Here is a 23,648-nt window from a genome sequence, read left to right as displayed (position 1 = left end):
GTCAGACTCTATCTCTCCTTCTGGTACCATGAACAAACAATTCCCCCCAGCTCTCTGAGCCTCAGGTTTTCCTATCTGCAGAATGGAAACTGCTATTGTGATGGTTAATGTCAGATTGACAGCGTCTGGGATCTCCCAGGAGTCGAGCCCCCGGGTATGCCTGGGATGAGTTTCTAGGTAGGGTTAGTTGAGGTGAGAAGACATAGTCTAATGTAGCTGGCTCTATCCCATGGTTTGGGTTTTTCTTTTTTAGTTGAATAAAAATAATTGAGCTGAGTACCTTACTGTTTAATCTCTCTTTGTTTCCTGGATGCAGATGCAATGTGGCCAGTGGTGTCACACACCTGTCTCTGTGCGATTCATGCTATGGACTGTACCTTTAAAAACCGTGACCCAAAAGAAATGCATTTCATCACAGTTATGAGAAAGCATAACCAAGACAGCTGTCATTTGGAGTTTAGAGCCTTCCTAAAGTTGGATTTTCTTTATTAAATTACCTGTTTGCTTTGGTCCCCCACCCCAGAGAAAATGTGAAGTTTGCTGGGTAGTGAAGTGGGGAGAATCTGGGAGGAGCTGGGGAGGGGAAGGAATATGACCAAAATATATGAAAAAATTGGGACATCAATCTGACCCCCACATTACATGAACACACCCATACCATGCAGGCATACACACATTCACAGCATACACATGGGTAGAGATCCTTTAGTAGATGAAGCCTACTGGAAAGAAATTAGTGGAATACCCCTGAGCTACCTAGGAAAACTGTCCTAATGAGGGTCATCTGGGTCAGTTTGGGCTGTGGACCTGTGTGTAGGAACTGCCATGATTGTCTTAATGGTGTGGGTTAGGGTGCTGCATTGTGTAAGAGTAGGGGAAGCTAGCTGAGTTTGGATGGATCCTAGTTAGCAGCAGGAACTTCACTTTGTCCCAGTCTACCATTTTACCCGGAGCTGCTACCCACAATTTCCCAAGGCTAGGCTGCAGCGCCCTCCCCCCCCCCCCCCCCCCGCAAAACCTCTTACACAGCTGTAGATCACAAGCATTTCCCCTCCTGATTGGTTGGCCCAGAGCTGAACCATCAAACCACAGGACCCCTAGATTGGCTAAAAGTGTGGTACCTTGGAAAGTTCCCAACCGCGTCTACTGCTTCCTGACTGGGTGGGATAGGGAGCTATCTCTTTGTGGTTTTTCCCGTTTAAAACTAACTGCTGCCCCTGTTTCAGGGACATGGTTTGGAGCCCGAATGCTGCTGCCTCCCTATTGTCAATTTTTCCAGGTAATGTTCTGGCTTACTCGAAGTCCGTCTTTCATGGTGGATTATTCCTGGGTTGTCAGGTCCTAACACATCACTGTTCTCTCTGCAGCTGCTTCATGCTTTTGCCACCCTGACTTCTCTACTATGATGGGCTGTAACAGAATTGTTAGAATGGTGTCTTTTTTTTTGTTTGTTTGTTTTGTCAAATTTCTTTGTGTAGCCCTGGCTGTCCCGGAACTTGCTCTGTAGACCGTTTTGGCCTTGAACTCATAGAGACCTGTCAGCCTCTGCCTCCCGAGTGCTGGGATTAAACGCATGGGCTGCCACCACTCAGCTGGAATTGTGTCTTAGAGTTTTATTGCCATGAAGAGACACACTATGATCATGGCAGCTCTTATAAAGGAAAACATTAATTGGGGATGGCTTACAGTTTCAGAGATTTAGTAATCATGGCATTTTGAAAAGAGAGTCATCATGGCAACATGCAGGCAGACATGGTTCCTAGGAGGAGCTGAGAGCTCTACATGTTGATCCACAGGCAGTAGGAGACTCACACTAGGCCTAGCCTGAGCATATGAGACCTCAAAGCCCACCTCCACAGTGGCACATATCCTCCAACAAGGACACACCTCCTAATAGTGCTACTTCCTATTGGCTAATCATTCAAACATGTGAATCTATGGGGGGGGGGAGCATACCTATTCAAACCACCACAATTGTGAGCTAAAATACACTCTCTCCTACACTGCTTTTCATTGGGATGTTTAATCACAGCAATAGACATGCAACTGGAACTTTGGTGCCTTGCTGACTTTTATTTTTTTAAAATATGCAAATATTTAAAAAGTTTTCTTATTTTATATATCGATCCCAGTTCCCTATCCCTCCCTTCCCTTACCCCTCCCTCCCATGGCCCCCACAACCACCCTCCCTCCACTCCATAGGGAGGGTGATGCCTTCCAGAAGGGATCAACAAAATCTGTCATTTGGAGTAGGGACTAGGCCCTCCCTCCTGCCTCTAGGTTAAGGGAGTACCTCTCCATGGGGAATGTGCTCCCAAAGTCCTTTCATACACCAGGGATATATCCTGATTCCACTGTCAGAGGTCCCTTAGAATGCCCAGGCCTTTTAACTAAGACCCATGTTCACGGGGTCTGAATCAGTCCAATGCTGGTTTCCCAGCTATCAGTCTGGGGGTCTATTAACTCCTCCTTGTTCAGGTCAGCTGTCTCTGTGGGTTTCTATAGCCTGGTCTTGTCCCCATTTTCTTATCACTCCTCCCTCTTTGCATCTGGATTCTAGTTCAGCTCAGTATTTAGCTGTGGGTGTCTGCTTCTGTTTCCATCAGCTACTAGATGAGGGCTCTATGATGGTGGATAAATTAGTCATCAATCTCATTATCAAGTAAGGGCATTTAAAGTAGCCTTTCCACTGTTGCTCAGAATGTTAGTTGGGGTCATCCTTGTAGGTCTCTGGACATTTCTCTAGAGTCATTTTTCTCTTAAAGCCTATAATGGCTCTCTCTCTCTCTCTCTCTCTCTCTCTCTCTCTCTCTCTCTCTCTCTCTCTTCTATTCCCCCCTGACTCAATCTTCCTAGTCCCACATGCTCTCCTCTTTTCCCCTTCTCTTTCTCCTAGCTCCTTTTCCACTAACTGCTCCCCCCCCACACTCCCAATATATGCTCAAGAGATCTTGTTCCTTTCCCCTCCTGTGAGGGACCTTGTATGAATATCTTAGGTTCCTCCTTGTATCCTAGTTTTTCTGGCAGTGTGAATTATAGGCTGGTGATACTTTGCTCTATGTCTAAAATTCATATATGAATGAGTGCATACCATGTTCCTCTTTTTGTGACTGGGTTACCTCATTCAGGATGGTTTCTTCAAGTTCCATCCATTTGCCTGTGAATTTCAAGATTCCATTGTTTTTTTTTTTTTTTCTTCTACTGAATAGTATTCCATTGTGTAAATGTGCCACATCTTCTTTATCCATTCTTCACTTGAGGGGCATCTAGGAGGCTTCCAGGTTCTTGCTATTACAAATAATGCTGCTACCAACATAGTTGAACAGATGTCCTTTTTGCATGAATGTGGATCATTTGGGTATATGCCTAAGAGTGGAATTGCCGGGTCCTGTGGTAGACTGATTCGCATTTTCTTGAGGAACTACCATATTGATCTCCAAAATGGCTGTACAAGTTTGCACTCCCACCAGCAGTGTAGGAGTGTTCCCCTTTCTCCACTCCCTCTCCAGCATAAGTCATCATTGGTGTTTCTAATTTTAGCCATTCTGGCAGGAGTAGATGGTATCTCAGAATTGTTTTGATTTGCATTTCCCTGATAGCTAAGGATGTTGGGCACTTAAGTGTCTTTCAGCCTTTTTGATTTCCTCTATTGAGAAATCTGTCTTCAGTTCTGTACCCCATTTTTTAATAGGATTATTTGGTGTTTTGGTGACTAGTTTCTTGAGTTCTTTGTATATTTTGGAGATCAGCCCTCCGGCAGATGTAGGGTTGGTGAAGATCTTTTCCTAGTCTGTAGGCTACCGTTTGGTCTTGTCCACTGTGTTCTTTGCCTTACAGAAGCTTCTCAGTTTGAGGAGGTCCCATTTATTAATTGTCCATCTCAGTGTCTGTGCTACTGGTGTTATGTTCAGAAAGTGGTCTCCTATATGAATTTATTCAAGGGTACCTCCCACTTTCTCTTCTAAGAGGTTCAGTGTGAATTGTAATGTAAATATCTGTGTTTTCTGATGGCCTTAAGTGACCCCTCTGAAAGGGTCATTCAACTCCCAAAGGGGTCATGACCCACAGGTTGAGAACCACTCACTGCTCTAGGAGTCTTGAGTTAGATCCTTTTGTTTCCCAATGTGAGCTCTCAGCTGCTGCCCCAGCTGACTGTACCCTGTGCACATAACTTTGTTTGAATGTATGTTTGGGGATGCTTGTGTCCCATTTGTTTAATGAGAGGATCTGAAGCCATGATACTCCAACATGAATACCCTGATATCTAGATCTGGGTTTCTGACTTCCATTTTCCACTTGAAAGCATCATCCTTTTGAGAAAGCAGTTAATTCCTACAGGAAGGATAAGTAGTAAAGCTGGGGCATCTTAACGGGGCAGAAGAAGAAAACCAAAAAAAAAAAAAAAAAAAAAAAAAAAAATTAGGGGATATCAGAAAGGTTCAGCAGCAAACCCAATAAGCTTCTACTGGCCAAATCAAAGACAGACTAAGCACTAAAGGAAAAAGAAACATCAGCACAACGACAGTGAAATTCCCCCTTCCTTAAGCATAGTTAAAAGTCCAGTAAGATTTGACAGAATCAACTATTTCCAGAACCCTGGAAATGATCCAAAAGCTTACAGTAATCCAGTAAGCATTTAGAAAAAAACAAAACAAACCTCAAACCTCTCAGAAGAGCAAGCACTATGGAATTCCAAGCTGCCCTACCTCCAGTCTCTCTTCCTCATCTCAGAAGTAGATTCTCAATTAATTAATTAATTAATTGAGACAAGGTGTGTAGTCCTGGCTGGCCTAGAATTCTCTATGTAGATCAGACTGGCCTGGAATTCACAGACATCCATCTGCTTCTGCCTCCCCAGTGCTGGGATTAAAGGGGTGTACCACCACACCGAGTATATCTTTGTATTTTAAAAACTCGTGTGTGTCTGTGTGTGTGTGTGTGTGTGTGTGTGTGTGTGTATGTGTGTTATGTGTGGATGGAGGTGTGCCTCTACCATGCTGTGCACATGGGGGGCAGAAGACAACCTTGGTCTTTACTGTCCACCTTGTATAAGATCTTTTGTTTGTGGAGAGGCTACCTTAAATTCTCTTCCCCTATAATGAGATTGATGACTACCTTAAATACCTTATAGAGTCTTCACTCAGTAGCTGATGGAAGCAGAAGCAGAGATTCACAGTCAAGCACTTAGCAGAACTCCTAGAATCCAGTTGTAGAGAGGGAGGAGGGATTAGCAAAGGGCTCAAGACCATGCTAGGGAAACCCATAGAAACAGATGACCTGAGCAAGTAGGAGCTCATGGACCCCAGTGCAACAGCTGGGAAACTGGCACAAGACAGACTCAGACCCCCTGAATGTGAGTGTCAGTTTTAGGGCTTGGACAGTCTATGGGACCTCTGGTTTAGAGAAGGAGAGAACTATGCTCCAACTTCAAAACCAGTTTTGATTTTTAATTTAACCAGGACTACAAAAGGCCATTTGAATTAGATGTCTGTAGAGAACAGCGAAACAAGCATTTGGGAACATTTATGAAATTTTGTCCTGTAGGAGATGTGACATATAATAGATCAATTTACTCTTTTTCTTGGGACATTTTTTTTCTGGATGATTTGTACTTTTTCTTCAGATGTCTCATTTGTCCAGTGGTCTTCAGACTCTTTAGCCAGATGCCTTCATTCTTCTGAAAAGTCAAAAAAACAAAACCATGCTCCAGCCCTAACTTTGGGGAGGTTCCCTTTTGGCAAGTTACATATAATCCAATGAAAAGACTAACAAGTCATTTGTTAGTCTTACAAGTTAGTGTAGACTGAATGAATGCTCACACTGTTTGATAAGCTATCACCTCATCTAATCATTCAAATCTGATCTTAATAGTATTTGCTTTACGGTTTCTCCTGAAATTTTTGTTTTATTTTCCAAAGCTGTTCCATCATCTAGAACAGTGTGTGTGTGTGTGTGTGTGTGTGTGTGTGTGTGTGCGCGTGCACACGCACACGTGCTTGTGTTTTCCAATGGACATAAGGTCCTTTAATTGCTCTGGGAAGGAGTTTTTCCTGTGGTGACAGAGAATGACTGAACATTGACATGGGGGCCTGTGAGTGACCCTCCTCCCCAAGGCATTTTCTGATGGCAAAGGGTTACCTTGTCTGTCCCTTGTTGTCTACATTCATTGGTACAATGTCGACCTTTCCCTTACCTTCTTCTTACTCCAGGAGGCAAGTACCTTCTGTTTGGATTAGAAGAAACATTGCTTCTAGGAATGCCTTGTCTACAACCACTATTTAGGTGATTTTGTTTGTTACAATGAAAACACCTAACATTTTGATTTTCTTTCAAACCTTTGGAAGTTACCTATCTTTTCCAATTATCTCATTGTTATGACATCCAATATTGACTGTATCTTGGATCCATTCTTCTATGGGTGTTGATCTTGCCTTTAAAGGCTCAATTGTCCCTTTGCATTGTGAATTAGCATTTTCAAAGTCAGAGCTTTGATTATTATTTATCTAGCTTCTGAATTTGGTATTAATCTATTTATAGTTCAAATCAATCGTTGTTAAAAAAGCAGTGAAGGTTTATTTTGGGCTCTGTACAACTTTAGTACATTACTCAGTTCTCTTTCCAACTTCTTCAATTCTGTCCCATGCATTCAAAGCTGCTGCACAGCATAGAGCCAAAGAGACTGTCTTTGTAAATCAGTATAATTACACTCTCCAAGAAGTTGGTCTAGCCCTACTTCATTGTTCAATGGTCCTAGTTTCATCTTTCCACCATGTCCTCTACTACAGTTGAGGATCAGGCTCTAATACTGCTGGAACCAAGTCTTTTCAGTCTTGTGGGACAATTCTGTTACTAGTTGACAATGAATTTAAGATCTGCTTCACAAAAGGTGAATGCATATGAGTTTATCACTTCTTTAAATCTCCTCAAATCTAACATTCCCACAGGAAGCCAGTTGACTCTTACACAGCCTTGGTGATATTTGGTTTCTGTAAGGTGACTGGATAAATTAAGGTTGGTTGTTTGAAAACCTTGGGTTATTCCTTTTTAACCTTACAATGTAATGCTGAGGTTGGTTCTCTTTTAAATTCCTCTGTCTTGGAGAGAAGCCCTAGTCCCTACTTCACATGACCTGTCAGATCTACATGACCCCAACTGGATGGCATTCCCCTACATATGGAATTGGGGTGGGGGGATGGGAGGGGAGGGTGGTTAGACTGCATGTGAGAGGGTAGAGAGGGTAAAAGGGAGGGAAGGAGGGAGGGAGGGAAAGAAGGATGGAAGGAGGGAGGGAGGAAAAGAAGGAGGGAGAAAGGGAGAGGGAACTGGGATCGACATGTAAAATAATAAATTAAATAAAAAAATGCTTTGACTCCAAAATTTAAGTTGAAGGACAAGTTACTGGGGAAAAGGATTTCTATTTTTGTTTCCACAGAAAATGAAAAGCTGTGGATTCCTTCCAGACTAATGTGGTTTGATCAAGCCAGACCACCTGAAACAGAGTACCAGGTGATCCTACATTTAAAACAGCTGGACAAAGCAGCCTTGCAGACTACAGCCAGGATTTCTGAATCTTCTTAGAATCCCTCATGACAGCGCCCCTTACCAGCAGGAAGTAGTTTGGATAGAACGATGCCCAAATTCCCAAATATTGTCTATAAATGTTTGTTTTCATTTAAATGGACTTGGTTATATAAAATAAATAAATAAAAAATTCCCCTGTCTGAATATCTCTTAAGGCGTGTAACTTATCAATCAAAATGGCATTATTTTCTCTAGAAACTTTTTCTAGGGCCTGTATCTTGGCACTCACATCAATCAACTTTTTTTTAGATGTATTTTTTAAATATTCTGGTTGTATTTATTTACTTTAACACTGACCCTGGGTCCCAATGGTGGTTAATAAAAGGAACCCGGAAAGCAGTGCAGTGTCCAAATGAGAGAGGAGCAGAGGAGGAGCTAGCTGAGAGTGGGGGACTCCAGGATGGCACCACGGAGGGCTAGTGGTAGGTTAACATCACTTCTGCTTCATTGAATCATAACAGGACCCTTAGCTGTGATCTCCAAGTGAGGGAGGGAGAGAGCTGAGCTCTTGGTGGATTATTAGGTTGGAATTTTTTTTATAATGCAGATGAGATTCATTAAATTGTTGAACCCCCTCCCCTCTCCAAAAAATAATCAGGTTGCCATCCTAAATTGACAGCATTAGAGATGAGTTACATGCACTGATTAACAAATGCATGTTTCTAGCATTATGATCGCACCTGCTCGTTTTGTTGCCACTGAAGAGGTTCTCAAACTCCAATGTTTCCAATAACAGAGATACCATGGGCACAAGTGTCAGTGCAGGGACATACCACTTTCTTATATAGTTGGGATGTTTAAAAATATTCAACTGGTTCCTTTAGGGATAAAACATGAATTACCAAACCGATAATGTTTATAACTGACATTATGTAGATTCCATCTAAGTTAATTATCCCTTCATTTAGTTGTTCCATTTTAAGCTACACATTGTCTAATCATACAGAGACCTAACTCTTTCCACTGTTATAATGTTTCCCACTTCTAACTCCACTGTTATAATGTTTCCCACTTCTAACTCCACTGTTATAATGTTTCCCACTTTTTAACATCTCCTTTAACATCTCCTTTAATCCCTCCTTTAAGAATTCCCAATTGTCTCATCAAATCTGCTGCTGGTGATGGCAGAGCTTAAGGATCGTAAGGATTGCTGCCGCATATCAGTCTGAGTGGAGAACACCGAGTGCACAGCTGCAGCTGTGAGCTGAGAGCAAAGCAAGTTCTTTCAAATAGAGGAATAGTAAAAGTTTCATGGAAACCTGTTTGGTGAGTTTGTCTTTCTCACCACAAGACCTAATAGTGACAGAAAAAGCAAGGTCTGATTTTCATGTATGAAATGCATTGACCAGGCAGCTGCTTCCAAAATGGTAAAGCTAGAGTTAGCAATCAACATCAGAGATCTGAGAAGGATACATCTGAGCAGGAAGATGAAACGAATGGTCTCAGTATCAATAAAATAATAGACACACCACTACCTGGATGATTATCATAGGCTCCTATTTGGCAGAGAGGCTTCAGTCTCCAGCAGTCACGTAGGACAGCATTAACTCTTCTGCCCTACACAGTAGCATTGGCCTTTGACTGCTAGACCCAAAAGATCCCAGAGATTTTCTGTGGGTGAGGGACTTGAGAAACTGGCCTACCTTGATGAGGCAAAGAGGGGTGGTCAGTCCTCAGGGTCCTGGTTATCCACAGTCTGGGCTGGGTCCAGGAGGCAGGTGAGCTGGGGCAGTTTCTCCCAATGGTTAGTGTTAGAACAATCCTGGTAGAGTCATCCTCTTTGGAAGAGACCTTAGAGCTGCCACTAGGAACTAGCTTTTTTTTTTTTTTTTTTTTTTTTTTAAATTTAACACAGAAAGCTTTTTTTGCTTAACACTTTAAATGTCATATTCAACAGATCTCTGAAGAGTTTTTGAAGGCTAACTATTAAGTATATTTGATTTTAAATAAAGTTTACTTGTTTTTAGTTACTTGTTTAAGTCTAACCTTGAAAACATATACAGAAGGTTAAATACAGCTTTGTCCTGTTTCTACAGCCTCTGTTATTCTTTATCTAGAACAGTGGTCCTAAACCTTCCTAATACTTCAAACTTTTAATAGAGCTCCTCATGTTATGGTGACCACATACATTATTTTGTTGCTACTTCACGACTGTAATTTTGTTACTGTTATGAATCACAATGTAAATAGCTGATATTCGACCCCTGTGGAGCTCATGACCCACAGGCTGAGAACCACTGGTTTAGACTAATGCAGCTCTCTGCCATCTTAGTCTGTCCAAAACTCTTGTCAGACCTTATCTTATGCCATCAAACCTCTGCTTTTTTAAAGCCATATTTTTAATCAGAAGATACAACTAGGGATGTGAGTCACTGATAGTGATTGTCAGGTTGGCATCAAAGCCTGGCCAGACTTTGTTACCACTGAAGGCTATATAGACGTTCATGGTCTGTGCTGCTTCCTGAAACCTTGTTGATATCCATGGACTGTGCTGCTACCAGTGGCCATGTTGGAGTCCATGGTTCTGCTTTAGTCAGGGGACTGAGTTGATGTCTGCGGCCTGTGTTACCACCCAAAGCCATGTAGTTGTCTATGGGTTGGGCTGCTGCCTGAATCCATGCTGATATCTATGGGCTGGTGGTGACCCTGTTGGTATCTGTGGCCTGTACTGCCACTGGAGACCATACTGAGGTCTCTGAACATGGGCTGGCATGACCAGGTGGATGTTCATAGACTGTGCCATCACCAGATATTATGTGGACGTCTGTGGTCTATGCTCCTGCTGACTGTAAAGGACAGGGAAGCTTCTTCTTCAGTGGTATCAATGACTTAGACACACAGTTAAGAAGGAGAGACATAGGCTTCTGTGACAACCCCTCCTCCTTCAAAATGTAGCAATGTAGACAAAAAGCCATTGAAGAGAACTCTTAAAAATTGTGATAAAGATGCTGAAGTGTAGTTCTTCAAAATAGAGGGTTACTGGTGGGGGTGAGAGTAGGGAAGGACTCACTTTTTTTTAAGGTGTTGGCCACTGGGAGTTTGACCATGCTCCCTTGACTTTTCGAATACAAATTGGACTTTTAAAGTTTTTTCTGGTGGGTGAGGAGGAGACAAGTGTGGAGGAGCAGACCCCCACCACCCAGCTGGGATTTTAGTTAAGGGTTCTATTGCTGTGAATACATACCATGAGCATAGCAACTCTTATAAATGAAAATATTTAATTAGTGCTATCTTACAGTTTCAGAGATTTTTATCACACTTCATTGTAACAAATACCTGAGAAACTAGAACAGTAGGTTAATTGAGAAGATTCAATCTGAAGGACAGAAATAAGAAACAATGAAAAAGAAAAAAAAAGTGACAGAATTTCACAGACTGGGAATGTCCCACCAGGAATGCTAATATACCCTTATTAGAAGTGTCAGGAGGGGGGGCTAGGGATGTGGCTCAGCTGGTAAAGCCCTTGTCCCCAGCACTTCACACACCTACCATTCCAGCACTCAAGACTGGGCCTCAAGGTCATTCTGCACTATAGACTGTAAGAAGCCAGCCTGGGATACACCTGACCTTGTATCAGAAGAAAAGGAAAAGAAGAAAGGGAAGCCTTGACCATCGTTGGAGATGGACCTCTTCCTTAACCCACAGTGTGAAAATCAAGGAAGTGAAACTCCGGGACACAGAAGACTGGTCAAGAGGCTAGGGCCTGAATTTAACCTTTGGCCCTGGGTGAAGGCATGACTTTTTTGATCTCCCAGAAATATTATGAAATAACTATATAGCAGGAAGCTTTTTGGTAAAGAATATAGACATACTGTTGCAGTTTCTTTTCCTGTACTGTGATAAAATACCTTGATGAAGGCAACTTAAGGGATAACAGGCTTATTCTGGCTCTTGAGTTCAGTCTATCATGGTGGAGAAGTCAAAGCAGCAGTAGCTTGAAGCAGGGGCTCACAGTCACACCAGTGAGGACACAGAAAGGCACCAAAGTGAGTATGCCAGGACTCAGCGCCATCTCTCTACTTTATGTAGTCCAGGGTCCTCTGCTGAGACAATGGTGCCAACCACAGTGAGGCTGGGTTGTTCCACATCCATGAACACCATCAAGAAACTCTCCCACAGGCGGGTCTGCCTCCCAGGTATATATACCATTGCCTCCACCTGGCCTGTCAATTACCTGGGCAGGAAAACAACTCACAGAGTTTGTTTCAGAGACTTTGGAAACAGTACCATTCCCTCCAATTAGCTCAACTTGTTAGAACATGGTGCTAACTATGCCAAGGTGTGTTGGATCACCCTGTGTGTGTGTGTGTGTGTGTGTGTGTGTGTGTGTGTGTGTGTGTGTGCATGTGCCTGCAAGGGTCAGAAGAGGGCATCAGATCCCTTGGAGCTGGAGTTACATATGGTATGAGTCACCCAGTATGGGTGCAGGGAACCAAACTTGTTTCCTTTGGAAAAGCAGCAATTGCTATAACTAGCCATCTCTCTAGTCCCCATCTGTTTAAATTTTTTTCATCTCATTTACAGATTAATTTTGTGTGTGAGCACATGTGTACACACTTACACTGTAAGCGTGGGGGTCAGAGGACAATTTGTAGGAGTTAGTTCTCTCCTTCCACCATGTGGGTCTGGAGATCAAACTCAGACTCTCATTCTTGGCAGCAAGCGCCTTCTCCTACTGAACCATCTTTCTGGCATCCTGACATTTGGTATTTCAGTCACTGATAGTATACAATCCAGTGATACTGGAACATTTCTGCTGTCACACAAATGGCAGCTATCTATTTGCAGAATATTTGTCATCTCCCCAAAGAAAAACCCAAATCCACTTAACTCTTCACACTTCATTACTGCCTCCTCCCAGGGCCCAGAAAATGAAACTTACTTTCTGTCTCTCTGGATTTTCTTATTCTGGGCAATTTACACCAAGGGGATTATGCTATTGAAGTTTGTTTTTATTCAATTCAGAGAAAAAGTGCAAATGGGTCTGTGAGATGGCTCTGTGGGTAACAGTGCTTGCTGCCAAATTTGGTGACCTAAGGATTCACATGTCATACAAGGTGTAAGGAAAATGGACGCACCTAGGTTATCTTCTGACCTCCGTGTGCTTGCTGTGGCACATGGACAGAATAAAGAACTAAATGTAATTTTAAAAATTGCAAGAAGGTAAGCCATAGCTCCCTTTGTGTTCGCAGCTCTGAGCTTTGAATGTGGTTAGATCTCAGAGTTACCAGCTTTCTTTGCCGCTCTCTAAGCAGCTGAGGCCAGCAGGATGTGCTGTTGCCAGCAGCTCCATCTGCTCTCCTAGAGACAGAAATCACAAATATGAAGAAAACGATGACTGTGAGACAGGCTCTTGAACTTACATAGTAGCATACAGGAATCAGAGCATCCTGGGTGAATGGGGGCCCTGATGCTCAATAAGACAAACAAGGTGGACTGACTCATGCAATGTCTCTGTGTGGGAGCAGTGTATGATAGTTAATAATGTCAACACGACTGGATGTAGAATCACCTAGGAGACAGCCCTGGGCACATCTGTGAAGGATTACCTAGATTAGGTTAATGCAGGTGGGAAGACATATCTTATCTAGGCAGCAGACATCCTGAACTTAAGAAAAGGAGAAGGCAAGCTGAGATACAGCATTGTTTTCTCAGCTTCCTGGCTGTGGGTGCAAGGTGGTCCCAGCTGCCATGCCCCTCTCCCTGCCCCCCTTCTCTTGCATTGCCTTTGATAGGGTATTTTATCCCAGCAACGGGAGGCTCTCCTTGAAGATCCAGGGGGCTCTCTGAAGTCTGCAAAGTGATCTAGGGAGAGCTATGGGTGAGATCCTCTAATTTACATTGTTGAAGCAGCCCCCTAGAGCATTCTGGGGTACCTGCATTCCAATTGGGTTCAGCAGAAAAATGAAGTGTGCCCTCTGACCCGTTTTGTTTTTTACAGGATGTGATCTTTGGTACTTGCCTTCTTTCACTGAGTCTATGTTTATAAACCATTGAACCTCCTATTTGCAAAGTTCATTTAGGGGCTGGCTAGATGGCTCAGCAGGTGAAGAGATTCCCTGTTTTAGACAGTTCACATCAAGGGGACAGCTATGAGTCAACTGCCATTTATTTTACTCAACTCAGAGAAAAAGTACAAAAAGATGCCATCAAATTAGTTCAGAGGATAAAGGTGCTTGCTGCCAAGCATGATGGAGTTCAATCCCTAGGACCTACAAGTTATAAGGAGAAATGTAATGTGAGCTTTCTGGCCCTGCAGGTCCCATTGGCCCTTGAGCCCCAAATGAACACATGGATGCTACATTAATTGTAAAGCTGTTGGCCAATGGCTTGGGCTTCTTATTGGCTAGCTTTATCTTAATTATTAACCAATTTCTATTAATCCATGTATTTCCATGTGATCTTGGCTTACCGGGGAATGCTGGACCTGCAACTCCTTTGCCTGCTACATGATGACTGTTCATCGTCTCTGCAGAGAGCAGTTTCCTATTTGTTCCTGCTTATATCCTGATTCTGCCCAGCTACATCACTTCCTGCCCATCTGTACAGACCTCCAGACTTCTATGATTAACTAGTGGCAAGTTTCTGCCCAGCTTTGCCACTTCCTGTCTGGCCAATTAGCCAATTAGTGTTTTATTCATTAACCAATAACAGAAACATATACAGAAGAACATTCCCCATCATCTCCTCTTTTCTGTCTAAATAAAAAGAAGGGTTTTAACTTTAACATAGTAAATTTATATATAATAAAACAGTTATCAAGTAAGAACTATAGTTACAATATTTAGTCTATTAACATTTAGCAAGATATAAAGAAAATATTCTGTGTGAGTCTAAAGTCTTACCTTTTATCATAACTAATGAAAGCATCATCATAACTATCTATCTTCAACTCCATCAAAGACCACAGAAGGATAATACATAAACTCTAGAATTGACAGAGACATCTCGCTGCCTGGTCAGTCACTCAAAGTTCCTCTGTAATGGCGGAGTATCCATATTCAACCCATAGGCCACAAAGAGTCTGCCAGACATTCTGCAGGGCATGAGTAAAATGACTGACAAACTGGCAATGCAGGCAGACAGTTTAAAAACTTCTGCTTCACTGAGAAGTCTGCCAGACACACATTCACTCCTGCAAGCTGTCCTCTGACTTCCACATGTTGCAAGTGACACATGCATGCCACACACAAAACCAAAATTCATCTAAGCTATTTCTTCCCATGATAGAAAATACAATTTTTCTGGCTGGTGGGTTTTGTTTAGCATTTTTTTTCTGCCACCATGTTTTCTCAAGAGAAGTCAGCTTATTTAGTTAAAAAAATGAAAAAAAAATTGAGGCAAGTTTTCTCTGTGTAACTCTGGCTGTCCTGGAACTCACTTTGTAGACCAGGCTGGACTCGAACTCACAGAGATATGCTTTCCTCTGCTTCCCGAGTGCTGGGATAAAAGGGATACACCACCACTGCCCGGTAAAAATATATTTTTAAAATTACATTTATATATGTATTTGAATTCCATGGCATGCATATAGAAGTCAGAGGATATTTAACTGAAAATTAACATTGTTTTAAAAAATACTAGTGTATATTTATATAAAGTGATTGATTACATAATGACATTAAAAATTCCCCTCCTTTTTCTCTATCAAACTCCTCCCATGTTTCCCTGAAATTGATAGCCTCTTTTTCTCTATTACTGTTACATATATGTATGTGTATATATAAGTACGACCTGCTAAGTTCATTTTTGTTATTTGTATGTTTGTGACCCATAATCAGGGGGGGGTATGTTTGTGTTTTTAGGGCTGACCATTCTGCAATGAACAACCAGTAAGGGAGCTCATCCCTCAGGGAAGCTAATTCCCATTCTCCCAGCAGTCATAATTGGCCTGCAGTTCTTTGTCTAGAGGTGGGACCCCATGAAAATTCCCCCCTTCCACATTAATATGCCATTGACATTGCACTGTTCCAGTCTTGTGTATGCAGTCCTTTCTAGGAGAGCCCATTTCATAGCAGACTTCCTGGGATTCTGCATCTTAAAATATTTCCACCCCCTCTTTGGCAATGTTCCCTGAGCCATAGATGTGAGCTGTGATGTAGATGGACCTCTGGTTTTCTGTGATCATCTGTAAAGCTGCAAAGAGAAGCTTCCTTGATGAGGGGTTGTAGCTACACTCACACCTGAGGATTGGAGCTGGAAACCACAAATGACAGACGACATGTGACCTTTGTTTTTGGGGTCTGGGTTACCTCACTCAATATACTTTCCTACTTCCACTAATTTACCTGTGGATCTTATGATTCATCTTTTATTTGTAGTCGAATAGTATTCCATTGCATGTATGTACCATATTGCCATTGTCTATTCATCTGTCGAAGGACATTTAGGTTGTTTTCAGTTCCTAGCTATTGTAAGTACAGTGGCAACAAACATGGTTGAGCAAGTGTCAGGTCCTCTGGGAGTGTGCCCAGGAGTGGTATAGCTGGGTCACATGCTAGATTTATTATTTTAGCTTTTGAAGGGTTCTCAAAACTGGTTTCCATAGTGACTACCAGTTTGTGTTCCTGCCAACAATTGTGAGGCCCCCTTTCCTCACACCCTTAGCCCCACTTGATGTCAGTCATGTGTTTGTCTTACCTGTCTCGACTGGGGTGAGGTAAAAAGCTCACATTGTTTTAATTTGCATTCCTCCTATTTCTAAGGATGATACTTCTGTCATTATTTCTCAGCCATTTTAATTTCTCCTATTGAGAACTCTCTGTTCCGAACCCTAGCCACTTTGTACTGGGCCATTTGTTTCCTTGACTCTTTTTTTTTTCCTTTTAGTTCTTTATACATTTGGGATATTAATCCTCTGTCAGCTAGCAAAGATTCCCTCTCATTCTGTGGGTTTCCTCATCACTCAATTTACTCTTTTCCTTAGATGTGTAGAAGATGTTTTAGTTTTCTGAGGCCCTAGTTGCCAATTGTTTACTTTAATTCCTTAGCAAATGGAGTCCTGTTCAGAAAGTCCTTTCCTACAGCTATATTCTATAGGGTTGCCTTCTAGCAGTTTTAGTGTTTCAGGCTTCAAATCAATGTCTTTTATCCATCTGTAGCTAATTTTTGTATGAAGTCATAGATACAATTCTAATTTGATTCTTCTGCATGTGGGCATCCAGTTTTCCCAGCACTCTTTGTTGAAGATGTTGACTTTGCTCCAGTATGCTATTGGTCCCTTTGTCAAATATCACATGAGTGAAGTTATAAGTCGTCATGTGTAGCTAGTCTTTCTCTGTCCCACCAGCCAGCTCCCAAATAAATGACATGGAGACTTCTTATTAATTATGAAAGCTCAGCTGGTAGCTTAGGCTTGTTTCTAACAAGCTCATAGCTTAAATTAACCCATTTCTATTAGTTTATGTGCTGCCTGAAGCTCATTTAACTTCATCTATGCACTGCCTATAATGCTTGATCTGCATCTCATGGCATCTCCCTACAACTCTGCCTTTCTTCTTCCCACTGTCCTCTCTACCCCAAAAATTATGCCTAGCTATTGGCCATTCAGCTTTTTACTAAACCCATCCAAATGACAAATCTTCACAGTGCACAAAGATTATTCCAAACAGTCATGTTTGGGCCTTCTATTTTGTTTTCTTGTGTTTTGTTTTTTTTAAAGAGAGACTCCAGAGAACTCCCTGACCCCTTCCAGCCATGTGTCCTGTGATCTCACACATTTACAGGGTGGTGTGACTGCTGTGAAAGTCTTCCCTCAAAACAGGGGAGGAACACAGCCCCATTGGAAACATTGAATTTCAGCAGTACTTGTCACCTGGGAGGGACAGAGAGGATAACAGGTCAAAGGTCATCTAGAAAAGCCAGAGTGGCATCTACTGTGATATGACACTGTGCACCTGAGATGGGGAATTAATGACAGACTGAAATTTGGACACCACCAAAGCCTACCTTGGTAAGCCAATGCATTTACTGTGTGTGAGTGGTTAACACAGGAGTGGAAATGACTGAGACAGCTGCATTATAGTGAGCTTACCTTTATGTGGGTGGAAGCTCGGGCAGCTGGAAGCCAGGAGCACACTGCACAATCCAGGTCTGGAAAGGATGGAATGTTTCACTTCTTTCAAGAGCACCCCAAGACATGGGAAGCTTCCTTCCAAGGTGGAGTGTTCTTTTCAACACCGACAAAATAAAATCCATCTATAAGCAACTGGATGCCAGGGACCACTCTGCCCTCAGCTGAGTCAGCTGTGCCACAGGGATCTTGTGGCACAGTGTCTGAGGCTCCCGCCCAAGCCCACCCAAGCAGGAGTCATTTGCACAGGCTCCTCTGCATTCCACTACATGTCAGCCTGACAGTGGACAACAGAGACATCATTGCACTTCACAGGGTAAGAAATAGAAACCCCTGTTTGGAGATGTAAGTCCCTGTACTGGGTGTGAATTGTAGAGGAATAGTTTGACAAAGGTTAGGATCACCCTAGGGACAGGCTTCTGGGTAAGTTTAGGAAGAATTAGCTTGGTTAGTTGAGGTAGGAAAGCACTGTGGGTGGCAACATTCCCTAGGCAAAGGATCCCAGACAGGGTGAAAAGGAGAAAATGAGCCGACTACTAGCATGCATCTGTTCATTGCTCTCCACTCCTACCTGCACATGTACTGTGACTGACTGCTGCAAGCTCTTGCAACTAAAATATGCAGCAAGCTCCAGCCCCCACCCTAGTACCATCTTTTCCAGCTGTGCCAAGCAATGTCTCTCTCCCCACACTTTTCCGGGGTGAGGATGGCCCCATCCTGTTCCCTTTTTTCCTCCTGAGTCAGAGAAGAATGGACCTCACAGGGGGTGATCCAGAGGGCCATGGGCTTATATAAATCCCAGGGCAGAGAGGAGGTGGAGAGGGGGGAGTGAGGAGGCAGAAGATGGCAGGAGAGCCAGGGCCTCAGCAGCCAAAGAACTATGGTGAGGCTGGGCACCTCTGGGTGCTTTCAGGGGAGCTGGGTCCAGGATCCAGGGTGATATGGGCCTGGCCTCCAGCTTGGGGTTGAGGGAGGTGGCTGAGCTTTGGAGGTCAGCTGCTGTGTTCTGTCCCGTTCAGAGAAGGAGGTCATATTTGGAGGCAAGGCATTTGCTGAGAACGACCCCCGAGGGTCTCATTCCCAGCTCCAAAAGCACACCAGGTACTGGGTGATTCAGGGGCAAAGGTGTCAGGGGTCCTCTGCAGAACCAACACAGCAGGGCAGGATCTGCCCCTGGGACCTCAGCTCTGCTCATCTGCCCATCCTGCAGAATGTCTGAGACGAGTCCCTTGGCTTCTCCTGCTCCTCATCTCCTTAGGCCTCTTTGTGCTGATGTTGGCCACCCTGGTTCAAGGTCAGACAGGGAACGGCTGGGGACTGGGATGGGGAGCCCTTTTAGGTTGTTTTGTGCTTTGTTATTGTGGGGTTGTCTGTTTTTTATTTTGTTTACTCTTTTATTTTTGCACTTGTTACACAGAAACTCTAGCATGAGACACTAACTGAGCTTTAAGATTTCCTGTCTGGGATGATCCTTGCCTAGCCCCCAAATTCACCAGAGCTGGGACATCTAAGCTGCCCATCCCTCATTTCACCTGTGACCAGGGGCAGCTGACTGTCCCTCTCTGCAATGGGGCTCAGCTTCCCTTTGGAGCTGAACTTGGCACAGCCAGGTACCACCAGTGCTCATGGAGGGTGTGGTGTGCTCTCCTCTTTTTAGTTTCCAGGATTCGTGGATACCCACAGGGACAGACCCTGGATCAGCAGGGGAGCTCCAGATTGGGTGAGGGGGGACAGGGGCTCTGAGTGGGAGAGGACTCTGAGGCTGTGTGAGGTGGGGAGCACGGGCATAGGCATGCTGGGTGTGTGGCAGGATGTGGGAGGCCGTGGATCTGTGTGAGGTCCTGTATCCTGGCCTGAGCCATGGGCTCCTATGGTCACTGTGACCACCAACAGTGATCTTGTGGGTCCAGCTCTGCATCAGGCACACAATGGGTGCTTAATTGTTGCAAACCTCTTCTTGTAGATGCTGTTCCTCATGAGCAGACATACTCCAGCTTGGAGCAGATCCGGCAGCAGCTGACTCAGATCAATGCCTCGCTGGGTGAGGCTCCAGGGCCGAGTTAGGGGGGAGCAGAGGGCTCAGCAGAGGGATTGGCTTCACCTTCTGGGGCTTCCACTGAGGTGGGCGGGATGGAGCCCGGGGACTGTGGTCTGGGTTTTGAGAGCACCGAGCTGGTAGCTGAAATAGAAGCCCAGGCCTGGGCTCCAGGGCCCAAGGTAGAGAGAAGAGAACCCAGGCCCTGAGCTCATGCACACCCACTGCACTGTGTGCTCTGCAGCTGGCCTGTGCCGGCCCTGCCCCTGGGACTGGGAGCTCTTCCAGGAAAGCTGCTACCTCTTCTCCAAGACTCTGGGCAGCTGGGAAGCCTCAGCCTCCTCCTGCAGAGCTCTTGGAGCCCACCTGGTGATTGTCAACAGTGTTGAAGAGCAAGTGAGTGGAGCCACAGAAGTCCTTCCATCACTTTGTCCTAGAGATTGGGTTCCAGACAGGAGGCTGTGGGACATGGAAGAGATGCAGTCCTGGGGGGGGGGGCTTCCTGTAGGAGGAAGCACAATGGAATGAGGAAGTCCTGTGGGGGAGGAAGGCATGAGAGGGGGGTTAGGTCTGAAGGAAGTCAGAGAAGCTTCTTGTGTGACCCTCTTGGGATATAACTGAGATATAACTGAACATTTTTCCACATGCATGCACTTTGATCTGCACCCATGGCATGCACTCACGTGCCAGTCCACACAACTGGACTAAGCTCACAAAGCTTGAGTGCAGAAAGAAATTGTATGTGAGGCAGGGAAGGGTGGGACTGTGGATGGATGATGGAGATGACATCATAGACCTCTCTCCTGACCTCTGCATCCATTCAGAGATTCCTCAAATACTGGCACATCAGAAAGAATGAACTCACCTGGATTGGCCTCAGCGACCACAGACGTGAAGGTTCCTGGAAGTGGGTGGATGACAGCCCCCTCCAGCTCAGGTGACCACTCAGAATCCATGGCCCAGACACAGCGGGCGGGGAGATGGTCCTCATTCTAAATACAGCCTTTGGTATTGGAAAGCACTATGGCTATTTCAAATGCAAGATCCCACATCCCTGGGCATTCTGTCCCTTGACCTAAGGCCAGGTCCCTCAAACCTACATTGCTGGGCTGAGTCTCATTGAGTTGAGATTAGGACCCACATTTTGCTAAACCCTGCCCTGGACTCCTGTCCACTAGCTTGGTCCTCAGACTTTGTCCATGAAAACCTTAGATCCAATACCTCTGTAGTGGATGGGGATGGGGGTTTGGGCAGGATGGCTCTCTTTGATAACTAGTAATGTTTGCAGCTTCTGGAGAGAGGGGGAGCCCAACAATGATGGGGATGAGGACTGCGTGGAGCTGGCAGAAGATAAGTGGAATGATAGAAGATGTACTGCCAACAACTTCTGGGTGTGTGAGCAGCCCTCAGATCCCTGTCCTGGTCACTGAGGGTCCCCTAGGCATGCAGGCAACTTGGGGGCACCATGCTCTAATTCCAGCTGCCTTGTTCATCCCAGTGTCCCTGCTCAGAGCACTCTGGGATCCTGAGAGTCCCTGAGACACCCTCCCCTCAGTGCTTCCCTCTTCTTCTGTGGGTGATCTTGGTTGCTCTTCCCAGCCTTTGGCCCCCGCATGAGAGTCACACACACATGTGGGTCTGGGGTGTAGCTCAATGACACACAGCTTGTGTAGCAGAAGGGGGTCTCTGCGTTCCATCCCCAGCTCTAAAATAAAAGAATGAACAAAAGTTCACACATGGTCTGATGTGTTCCCTTCAGTGGATTCTCTAATCCTGGACATTGTCTTCATTAGTAAAGCTTTGAAAGTTTGACATTAACCAGGATATTTATGTCTATGCTATCTTTTGGTTGTGAAGCTTTTTTCTTTTCTGTTTTCTTCTTTTTGTTTCCTTTCTGTCTTCCTTCTTCTTCTCCTTTTTTTTTTTTTTTTTTTTTTTTTTTTTGTGACAGAATCTCATGTGCCTCTGGATCAGGCCAACTTTGAACTTACAGAGATCTACCTGCCTCTGCCTCCTGATTGATGGGGTTAAAAGCATGCAGCACCACATCTGGAAGAGTCAGTTTTGTTGTTATTGTTTTGTTTTTATTTTGAGTTGGTACTATCCACCCACTGATTGCATTCACATTCATTCATGGTCAGTGTGTCTCTTTCACCTTGAGCCTCTCGGAAGGAGGAAAAGCTCCGCAATGCACCTCTAGATCATGAAAGCTGTCTGCAGAGCCTGCGTGTGGTCACTTAGCCAGAAAGTCTCCTTTCCCTTGGGATGCCAAGGCTCAGCCTCCCCCCTGGTGTCCTGAAACCTGAGGGAGTTTTATAACATCTCAGGAAAATTCTCCCTCAGTCCTCTGGGTGGCGCCCGACATCATGTGATTGCTCTGCTGCCTCTGCTCTGGTGTCTGCCTTGCTTCCCTCACTGTTCTAGTACCAAAGAAAGAGCCTGTCCCTGGGACTAGGACCTCCCTGCTCAGGGACCACTCCCTCTCTCTGCACCTGCCTGATGATGGCCTGTGCACCTCCTACCTCTCTGGTTCCCTGCACGAATTCCTTGCCTTACCTGTGTATGAACCTTTAATATACTTGGACTATTCTTAATTGTTGACTGAAGTGTTTTACTCTTAATTACTGTTGTGGCAGTGGGGTCTTATGAACCTTTTCATTCTGGCCAGCCTCATGCAGCCTGGAACTTGCTTTGCAGTTGAGAATAGATCAGAACTCCTGATCTCCCTGCCTCCATAATTAGTAATGGTATGGACAGAGTTCCTGCCTTTTTTTTTTTCCTTCCTTGCTCTTTCATCACTCTGTGTGTATGTGTGTGTGTTTGTGTGTGTGTCTCAGGTGTCTCATGAATTCCAGCCAATCACTCTACCATGGAGCCACACTCCTGGCCCTGGTGTGAAATTTCATCTCTGCCATTTATTTTTAATTAATTTATTTACAATTTCACACATGTTCTAAGCATACTGATCATTGTCAACTGCCACCTTCCTGCCACCCCACCTACCCTCTGTACTCCCCACAAATGTCTATTTTAGTTTTTGTGCTGGGAGGTTGAAACCAGAACCTTGTACAAGTGAGGCGATCACTCTACCCCTGAGCTCCATCCTGTATCTACCAATTTCTTTAGTTTATCCTGAAGAAAACAAAACAAAGCCCCAGTGTTATACCAGATACCTGGGCTGGCAGCTCCTATTCCTGTCAGAGTAGCCACATCGAGTAGCTTAGGAGGGGTCTGTCTCCCTCCTGTGATGTAGGTACTGCTAGGTTGTTTCTGTTTTGTCTTGAAGGAGACTGTTTCTTATTTCCTTCTAGTTCTCTCTCTCTCTCTCTCTCTCTCTCTCTCTCTCTCTCTCTCTCTCTCTCTCTCTTTCTCTCTCTCTCTCTCTTTCTTTCCTTTTTTTCTTCCCCAGGAGCCATGAATTTTGAAGATGTCCCCTTTAATTCATGCATGTATTTCATTTTCTGTTATAACATTCTCAAGTTACATTCTCAACACACAAAGAGGCAGCTCTGTTATAATAATAACTTTATCTGACAGACATGGACCCATCGTCACAAGAATCCAGTTCCTCAGGATAGTCGCTTATGAAACTGAGGGAAAAATCTGAGTACTCCCTAATGAACCCACACCACCAGATCTTAGTTGTTTGTGTACAGGATCTTATGTAGCTCTGGTTGGCCCTGAAATGGCCGAGGAGCTATTGGACTCCTCAGACTCCTGATTCTCTGTCTCTACCTCCTGAGTCCTAGGATTAAAAGTGTGTACCACCACACCCAGTTTATGTGGTCCTGGGGTGGAACCAAGGGCTTTGTGCATGACAGGTGAGCACCCCCCAGATGAGCCCCAGCCCCAGCCCAGTTACTTGTTTTTAACATTGTGTCTTTAAAATCACCAGTTTAGAGGCATGGCAGCAGTTGATGAAGCTTCTTTTTGTAGGTAGATATCCCAAACCTAAAAAAT

General features: G+C 44.3%; 1 protein-coding gene across 2 annotated transcripts; it reads left to right on the top strand.

Moving 5' to 3' along the window:
* The first annotated feature begins 18,486 nt into the window (after positions 1-18,486).
* On the top strand, positions 18,487-21,386 carry LOC127237123 (CD209 antigen-like protein 2). 2 transcript variants are annotated; one of them, XM_051205187.1, is made up of 6 exons: positions 18,487-18,536; positions 19,311-19,373; positions 19,617-19,694; positions 19,933-20,084; positions 20,513-20,625; positions 20,977-21,386. In XM_051205187.1, exons 1-6 carry the CDS (start codon positions 18,497-18,499, stop codon positions 21,116-21,118), a joined length of 588 nt encoding a protein of 195 aa, XP_051061144.1. In that variant the 5' UTR covers positions 18,487-18,496; the 3' UTR covers positions 21,119-21,386. The 2 variants fall into 2 exon arrangements, with proteins under 2 accessions (XP_051061144.1, XP_051061145.1); XM_051205188.1 differs by lacking the exon at positions 18,487-18,536 and adding an exon at positions 18,858-18,947.
* Positions 21,387-23,648: the final 2,262 nt, after the last annotated feature.

Source organism: Phodopus roborovskii, unplaced genomic scaffold (assembly GCF_943737965.1).
Source record: "Phodopus roborovskii unplaced genomic scaffold, PHOROB, whole genome shotgun sequence".
Classification (NCBI taxonomy): Eukaryota; Metazoa; Chordata; class Mammalia; order Rodentia; family Cricetidae; genus Phodopus; species Phodopus roborovskii.
This window is presented reverse-complemented; position numbering and strand designations above follow the sequence as displayed.

What these genes read in the sequence shown, in the direction of transcription:
- LOC127237123 (XM_051205187.1), top strand. Translation starts at nt 18,497, where the DNA reads ATGGCAGGAGAGCCAGGGCCTCAGCAGCCAAAGAACTATG. An exon ending in TCAACAGTGTTGAAGAGCAA is followed by an intron (nt 20,085 to 20,512) that starts GTGAGTGGAGCC and finishes GCATCCATTCAG; the next exon opens with AGATTCCTCAAATACTGGCA. An exon ending in GACAGCCCCCTCCAGCTCAG is followed by an intron (nt 20,626 to 20,976) that starts GTGACCACTCAG and finishes TAATGTTTGCAG; the next exon opens with CTTCTGGAGAGAGGGGGAGC.